The sequence below is a fragment of the Aulonocara sp. 'chitande type north' Nkhata Bay genome, linkage group LG14 (genome assembly GCF_057382095.1).
Source record: "Aulonocara sp. 'chitande type north' Nkhata Bay isolate Kocher_YH1m ecotype deep benthic linkage group LG14, A_spYH_male_GT1.1, whole genome shotgun sequence".
NCBI classification, from domain to species: Eukaryota; Metazoa; Chordata; class Actinopteri; order Cichliformes; family Cichlidae; genus Aulonocara; species Aulonocara sp. 'chitande type north' Nkhata Bay.
The window spans coordinates 33,482,465-33,490,511 of record NC_141357.1 but is presented as its reverse complement, the minus strand read 5'-3'; the positions used below and the strand labels follow the sequence as shown (position 1 = coordinate 33,490,511).

The 8,047-nt window shown below is 39.9% G+C and overlaps 2 protein-coding genes across 2 annotated transcripts; one reads left to right on the top strand and one right to left on the bottom strand.

Annotated features, from left to right (window-relative positions):
* Window positions 1-1,314: 1,314 nt before the first annotated feature.
* Window positions 1,315-2,837, top strand: ttc36 (tetratricopeptide repeat domain 36). Its single transcript, XM_086262185.1, has 3 exons — window positions 1,315-1,508; window positions 1,715-1,903; window positions 2,495-2,837. Exons 1-3 carry the CDS (start codon window positions 1,403-1,405, stop codon window positions 2,761-2,763), a joined length of 564 nt encoding a protein of 187 aa, XP_086118311.1. The 5' UTR covers window positions 1,315-1,402; the 3' UTR covers window positions 2,764-2,837.
* Window positions 2,838-2,873: 36 nt separating this feature from the next.
* On the bottom strand, window positions 2,874-7,714 carry LOC147315021 (F-box only protein 40). Its single transcript, XM_086262184.1, has 4 exons — window positions 7,625-7,714; window positions 7,407-7,439; window positions 5,423-7,294; window positions 2,874-3,797 (listed from the first exon to the last, which is right to left on the bottom strand). Exons 2-4 carry the CDS (start codon window positions 7,407-7,409, stop codon window positions 3,615-3,617), a joined length of 2,058 nt encoding a protein of 685 aa, XP_086118310.1. The 5' UTR covers window positions 7,410-7,439; window positions 7,625-7,714; the 3' UTR covers window positions 2,874-3,614.
* Window positions 7,715-8,047: the final 333 nt, after the last annotated feature.

Below are 8,047 nucleotides of genomic sequence, written 5' to 3'. Positions count from 1 at the left end.
TGTTTTATTTCTCTACGCAGTAATTTGAGATATACTAAGAGAAGTACTAAAATAAAGCATAAATTCTATGATAAAAGCAGCACAAAGGAGCAGCAATGATATTAATAATCACATACAATAAAGCAACATTTTTTCTTTAGAGGTATAAGAGCTCAGTTACCTGTAGAGAGCACAAGGAGAGTGATGAACAGAACCATCATAGATATTTTTACTGATGGTTCTCAGTTTTCAAATACGCAAGTTGATCAATGTGTATATATACTTTGGTACAGATATTGCTAAGTGGAGGAACATCTGCAAGCAGTAGGGATGATAGGCAACTATAGCTTCTGATCTGTGTGGATGCGGCATCATCTTCCTTCCTTCCTGTGTTTTTAGTACCACAAACAACTTACTAGAGCTTTCTGAGAAACAACCTCTTGCACAAAATCCACAAACACCCAAATGTGTCTATGCAAGGGTCTCATGTTTTTTACATGAGTTTTTTTTTTTCTGTGTTTTTGAGACTAAAATCAAATCATCAGTGGGATTTGATTTTCCTGGAAAATTTTAATAAATTGAATAAAATGAACAGTAAATTTTGGGGCGATAAATTGTTCAAAAATTTAGCAAACCAAAGGAAAATAAAAGCACCCAGTATTTGTTGTAACGGTTATTATTTTATGATAAAGTCCTATGGCCAGCCACTTTATTAAGTAAATCCTGGTCACTTAATTTGGCGCACCTGTGTGCATTCACCTGTGGCCACTCTATTAGGTACACCTACGGTCTTATAAAGTAGCCACTTTGCCACTCATGGCAACAGTTTGTGTGGTTAATAAAATGGCCCACCATGGATAGAGTATGCTTATGGATAAATCAAACAAGCAAACACAAACTATCATATAAAACATTAGGGTTATTCTGTTTCCTTCTACCAAAACAACAAGAGTCAAATGAAGCCAGGCCAACAGTATTTGTATAATACTATTCAAACATGGCAAGAGTGTTTTACAGAGGGGTTGAAAGAGACACTAAACATATGTGAACATGTCATGATATAAAGCAAACACATACAATCATGATAAAAATGAATCTTGATAATATACGAACTGTAATAAAGTGAACAATAAGAGTTTTTCCAATGTTTACAGACGTCCAGTTTATTCTGGTGTACTTATGTCTGTGCTGTGCGGTATGCAGTTTTTACTGGCCTGCATTTCTTAGTTAACAGGATGCAGATGTATTTAGTGCCAGAAAATCTCAAAGTCCACCTCTGCTTCCGCCCCCTTCTCTGATTGGCTAATAGAAATGGCAAAAGTTAGGGGAGGAAGAAATCTCTGTCCTGCTGTAATTTTGGTGGAATGATTTTTTTCTTCCTGTCTTTCTCTCCTTGTTTTGCAGACACCAGTAAGACAGTAAGATGGCCTCGGCACATGACAGAGCTGTACTGCAGGCTATATTCAACCCCACCACCCCCTTTGGAGACATTCCCGGCCTAAACCAAGAGGAGGAATTAATTGATGATGGTGAGCATGAGCTTCTGACTGGTGTGTCTCAACATATCATGTCACAGTATATTGAATTTATTTGAACACATTCCATTTCTGGGCTGCGAAAAACATGACATTGTAATCCAAACTGATTTCCGAGTGACATTTCTCTGTTTTCCTTTCCACGGTACCTGTCAATTGAGTTTGAGTCCTTTTTCAACCTGTTTATCTCCTCCTGCCAGACAGTGGCTTTGACAGAGAGTTGCTGAAGCAAGTGAAAGAGCTGGAGATGCGGGGTGTCTCAGCAGCAGAGACTGGGGATTTACAAACTGCGCTTCAGCTGTTCAGCCAGGCAATCCAGATTCTTCCTCAGCGAGCCTCTGCCTATAACAACCGGGCACAGGCCCTGCGACTGAAGGGGGACACAGCAGGTATGTGCAACAAATTCAATAATAACCCTTTCCAGAGATGCCATGGTGTGCCAACTTATCAGACTGCCGAGTCTAAGGCCAGCGTGAATACCGGAGCTTTGTCTAGCTGATGCACTTTGTCAACAGCGATGGTGCTCTGAGATAGTGTGGTGTTTGGTTGCTTTTACCTGCTGCCTGACATAAGAAGGGCAGGTTTGTAGGCAAAAACAACAGTCCTTGACTCACTAATGACTAGCATGTCACTAGCAACTGCAGATTTCTAAAAGAACGTCTATTCATCTGAAAGTCATTGTTATGTGTTGTTGAACCAGTAGAACAAGGATATTACTAATACATATAAAGCTTTTGAATGGATAATGCTCGGTTATGAGCAGTTTACTTGAGAATGACTTTTTGTTTTTTCCTCATTATTTGATTTCCACAGTACTTGAGAGAAAAGTAGTTCAAGCACATTTCAGCTGTGTTTATCAGAATGAATTTTTCAGTAGCCTGACCCAAAGCCAAAGCTGAGTATCTTAGAACATCATGGCCTAAAAAAAAAAATCAACTTTCCAGACATGTGTTTGGTTCACGGTGCTGTTCTCTTTGCAGGAGCCCTGGGGGATCTGGACCAAGCGATTGCTCTGAGCGGCAGCACTGGGCGTACTGCCTGCCAGGCGCTGGTGCAACGAGGCCTTTTACATAGACTAGCACGCCAGAATGATGAAGCCAGAGCAGATTTTGAAAAAGCAGCTGCACTTGGAAGTGAATTTGCTCGACAACAAGCTGTGGTCCTTAATCCATATGCTGCCCTGTGTAACAAAATGCTGTCAGAGGTGATCAACAAAATGCGCAACCCTGAAACATCTGACATGCAGTGATGTAAAACATTAGGTGTTCGTCTTCTCTGAAAGTCTGAAATCAATAAATTAACCTTTTTATGATGTTCTTTAAATTCTGTTCATTGTGCTGCTTTAAAAAAAGTCACGAATCCAGCTAAAAATCACATTTATTCACATATGCAGATCACACTTATTTCAAACTGAGTTGTTCTCATCACAAAGCAAGCACTGCTGTATTTTATTAAATATGACACATGCAGCATGTGATGTAATCTCCAGCATTAAAATGCCAAACCACACCATTTGATACAGATGGGATACTTAAGTTTTTATCCACTAGATGTCAGTCTTGTCATACTGAAACAGTCATCAGCGTTTCCCCTTCCTTGATTTTTCTTTCAAACATTGCCTTTCACCATAAGAATGAAATATGCTGGAACAAACAGCACTTGTCATCTCAGTCATGCCAAATGGTTCATCTAATATCATGAGGATGTTCCCCAGGCAAAACATGCCCAAATGCGAAAATTCGAAATGCAAAAAAGACTTTTAGCATTCACGTTTCTCTCCACACTACACTGCATGACAAGATCCATCTCAGAGAATTTTGCACACCAACGAGAAAAATGATCTGAGTAAATGCTTTAAAAAAAAAAGGATGATTACATCACCAAGATATCCTGTTACACTAAATTATTCTTATTTCTAATATACGACAGATTGTCTTTCTGCAGGGCTTTAACACACTGCAGCTCTGATTTTATACAGCAGCTCTACATGCGGAGGCTTTTTCCACTTTTCAGATGAGTGCATACATGTTACGTCTCAGTGATTTCAAACAAGGCATAACTCGTGTTGTGGTCTGCCCGCTGTGCTCTGAAACGTGAGCGTTATCTTTTATGCTTTAGTTTCCCATGTTTGTCTCTGACCTCTCCCAGGCAGGGTAAAGCCACCGGCTCAGTGCGATCTTCTCTCTGGTAGAAGGAGCAGGTTCCCAGGTGATTTGACATGGAAGGAGTATCGCTGAAGCTCCATCTGTCCACAGAGGAAAACTGAGAGCTGAATTTCCAAACCTGTAAAACACAGAGGCAGAATTGAAGGAGGTGTGGGAGGCTGTCATGGCATCTATCAACTGTTTTGCAGCTACAGTATACTGCGATGAGGAGGAATCTATTTTTAAATACCATGGAATCTAGATCGCATAATACTTTTATCACATGTTAGGGCATGGTGTTATTTCTGTTTTGATCCGTGACAAATGTATACAAATTATGCAATTCATCTGAGAGCAAATACCCAGCTGTTGCCTACACAGTCTTATTAACATCCTATGTTTCCATGAATGATCACATATCTGACTTGTTATGGTAGCACTCTGTTTACTGGCAGCAAAGTCTCAGGCCATTCCACATCACTGATGTCATCGGCATGCTCTTTGTCTCATGATCACTGCAGTACAGAGATAGTCAATGCAAAAATATACACACGTGCATTGATAGTGTTTTTTGCTTCATTACCTCCAGCAGGGGGGCTTTGATCACACGTTTGTTAGCAGGAAAACTACTTTGTGTAGCTAAAAAATTATGAAAGCAAGTACAACCAAATTGCAACTGAAAAATAGATGTCTTATCTATCCCACCTTCATTTTCGCTGCTCACCAACAACAAGTAATTTTTTTTTACCAGCATATTTAATTTGATCTTCAAAAAATCTGGAACATTATAGTTGTGTTCTCAGTCAAAAGATTTTAATTATTTCATTTTGTTATAACTCCCTAGCTGCCAAATTCAGGTATTTCTGTAAACTACCAAAATTCTTTAATAATAATGATAAGCAGGCATCTACAGAGCCTGAAAAAGTTCTGCACAGCTCAACGTTTGTCCTGAAGAGATGGTACTTTAATGAAACATGCATTTAAATTTCCACAGCTCAGTATTCATAAATCTGAACCACTTAAAATGTGAACCCTTTACTCAGTTCTAATAATTCCAGAGAGGATTTAGTTAATTTCCGGCTCCAGGACCAACAGGCATCCTTGTGGGGTAGTGGCCTGAGCCACCAAGCTAGCTAACTGTGTGACTTTAACCAGGGTTCAATTCTAGTTGTCGTAGGTGAACCTCTAATAATGCCCAATTACAATCGCCTTATTTTTCTTTATATGCTATGTAGTGCTATTTTTTGTTTGTTTGTTTGTTTCTTCTGTTGCTGTTAATTAGCAAACCATTGCTTGGGCACCAACGTCAGGAAAGAAAACTAAATTTCATTTCCTTGTGGTTCCTGACTTTAGAAGAAGCTGATATTTTGCAAGGACACAGACAAAGGCAGTAAATCTCCAGGGTCTGATTCAGTGGGAACTCAATAACTGTTGCCAACACAACTGCGGCTCAGTTTGTAATATTGTTAGAGAGGACTATTGAGAGTCAGGAGTGTTTATAGTGCAGCTGCTGTCATACTGTATGAATGACTCAGATTTTCCAGTGAAAGTTAATAGAATGATGCCAGGTACTAAAGGGAAACTGATAGAGAAGTTTGACATGATGTAAATAAATAGAAATGGTAAAACAATATGTTGCACACACTTATCTGTGAATGCAATCAAATTTACAGGTCAGGGAATATAAAGTGACTATAACAAAAAAAAAAACAAAACACATTTGCAAAAGAAAACCAATATATCTAGATAAATAAGATTACTTGCTTTCTTTTGGCAAATCCAGGAACTTCCTTCACTGGAGTGTTTCTTTTTCTCCCACTTGAGGGAGACCATCCCTCTCTCCTGCAGCAATGTGGCACACACCTCTCTCAATAGATGGGAGACTTGGGACAACTGAGACAATGTAAAACTGTCAAGGTAACCAGCAATATGCTGAATGATCTCCAAAGGAAGGCTGCTTAGGGGATCCAGATTTTGTGCATCATTCCTTTTAGGACTGAAGGTTTTCCCACCTGCACAGAGTGATGAATTGGCTTTTGGTTGGAGTACCAGAGTGCTGCCATCTTTGGAGAACTTAACTATTGCTTCCTGACCTGTTGGGTGAAACCTCATCTGGGTGAAAGTACAACCAAGGTATGCTAAAGGGCAACGCTGCTGAAACCAGCCATTTAGAGAGGCTTGTATGTCAGAATGCACGTTCTTGAAGTGAAAGCAGTATTCATCACGGCGAAAGTAGTGGCCACACATGTAGCTGAAGGCTGAACTTGTTTTGTTGTGTCTTCTAGTGACAGATTCTGCTTCGATGTATAAATAAAGACGACAAGGTTTACCTGCTATGACATCAGCTAAGGAAGCATCTTGCTTGAAGGGTGCAGAAGAAAAGATGTACGTTTGTGTTCCTATATCTGTGTAAAGACCATCTGTCGACACACTCTCTGAGATCGAATGTCCCTTCAGTTCTTTTTCCAGGGAGCACAGAAGTGTTGTGCTAACCTCTTCACACTTTGGAAGATCCTCAATTGAAATGCCCAGATCTGAAGTGTCAACACTCTGGTGTGTGGTTTGGGCCTTGCGCGAGGGGTCTTTCAAGTGATTGCGCTTTGCTCGATAGCTGGTAGGCACATTAAATGTTCGGACGCTTTTCACCTCAATGGGCTCCAGACTCCCATAGACAAAATCCTTTTCTCTTGGTGTGCAAGCAGCAAGTTGCCCAAAGTTAATCAGCATTACCCCATTGTGCACCAGATACATATTATATTCTGCAATGTTGACTTCTTTGCCTAAACGCTCAAGGACCCCATCTTGCCATGGTGCAAGGCCAGTGGCACCGTCCATGGTTCTGGCAGTTACAGGACATTCTCCACCCTGGTGTAATTCTTTCTGACTCTTTGATGATTCTTGGTCTTCCTTTTCTTTTCCTTTTTCTCCCTTATTCAGGTTTTTGATGGTTTGCTTGCATCCCTCCTTCTCCTTATTGAATATTTTCTCCCAGGAGCTATAATTTTGAATACTTGTCACATCTGTGCACTTTGCCAAAGTATCTCTCTCCTCTTGACTCAGTTCTTCGTCCAACTTTGCACTGCCATTTTCTGTATATTCACCACTGTCTACAGAACAGCAAGCATTATCTGCAGGACTGTTGATTCCAGCAGCAATGTTTTGCACGGCAGAATCCTCCAATATCAACTCGGGAAAAATGTTCTTCATTTTGATTGATTGAAACAGCTGCTCTTGGTCCCTATGAGCCATAGCAACATCAAGATTTTCCTCAGTGTTTACCACAGGGTTTTCAGAAACATTTCTATAAAAGGTCAGGTCACTTTCTGAAATAGGCCAGCGGTTCCACTCCTGAGAGCAACAGACCAAGCTGGCAGGACAGACCTCTAAGTGTTTGGCCAGCCTGTGGCGCAGCATGGTGAGAGGACAGCCATAATAAACATTAAGGCAAGGCACTATCTCATTTGGACAGAGAAGCTGGTGCTCTTCTTGCTTGCACATGTGGAGGCTTGCACCACAGTTTTTGTGACATTTCACGACTATACATGAAACAGAGGTCTGCGCAGGGACTTGACAGTGGACATTGTAACACTTGTCACAATGCTTATGATAGCCCACTGGCATCTTCATGCTTTTTACCTAATGAGAGAGATAACCCAGCACAGAAGGTAGTAACAGTAGTAAAATTTTCAAGTAGAGTAAGACTTAAACATTTCTGATAATTTTAAAAAGTGAAAATTACTTTACATACCATTTTGGCTTAAGAACACAGCAGCGTGATCATCTAAGAACAAGTCAAACCAGAAACATGTTTACAGTCACATGCTGACCAAAAAACTGAAATTCACAGCTGATAAGTTGAATTATATGTTCAGGTTAAAAAGAAAAAAAATATGAAAACCACAAATCTCAAAGTTTTTCTTTGAAAAAAGCAATAAGAGTGGAGACAATAAGAGAAATATTTCTCACCCTTTGTTCCTTTGTTCACTGGCACCTCTGAATAACCTCTGCACAGTGTCTGGATAATATAAATAGACACAACAAAGGGGCAGACAGGCCAGTGGGACGGGGCACCATTGTCGCACAGCCATTAAGAGCCAAGGTCAAGTTACAGTCTCTACCACTGCTTCACACTGAGAGGGTGGCAATCAAAGCAGGTCCTCACATTCTTAAAAAAAAGGTTACCCTGTGCTTAAAAACATAAACATTTCAACTTGTTTGATTTACTGAGTTTCCAACATTATAATGTTAAAACTTTATAATTCTATTCCCACTGATTGAACTTATTTGTTTTGATTTCCTTTCAAAATAACATATTCCATAACTGAATGAATAAATTACTTAATAAATATTTTTTTTATTTGATTTTATAGATCGGTGGCATCTAAAATA

Bases quoted from the DNA above. Each gene is read 5' to 3' on its own strand.
- ttc36 (XM_086262185.1), top strand. From the start codon at position 1,403: ATGGCCTCGGCACATGACAGAGCTGTACTGCAGGCTATATTCAACCCC. The intron at 1,509-1,714 runs GTGAGCATGAGC...TCCTCCTGCCAG, and splicing joins GGAGGAATTAATTGATGATG to ACAGTGGCTTTGACAGAGAG. The intron at 1,904-2,494 runs GTATGTGCAACA...TTCTCTTTGCAG, and splicing joins ACTGAAGGGGGACACAGCAG to GAGCCCTGGGGGATCTGGAC.
- LOC147315021 (XM_086262184.1), bottom strand. The intron at 3,798-5,422 runs GCAAGTAATCTT...TGTGTTTTACAG, and splicing joins CCTGGATTTGCCAAAAGAAA to GTTTGGAAATTCAGCTCTCA.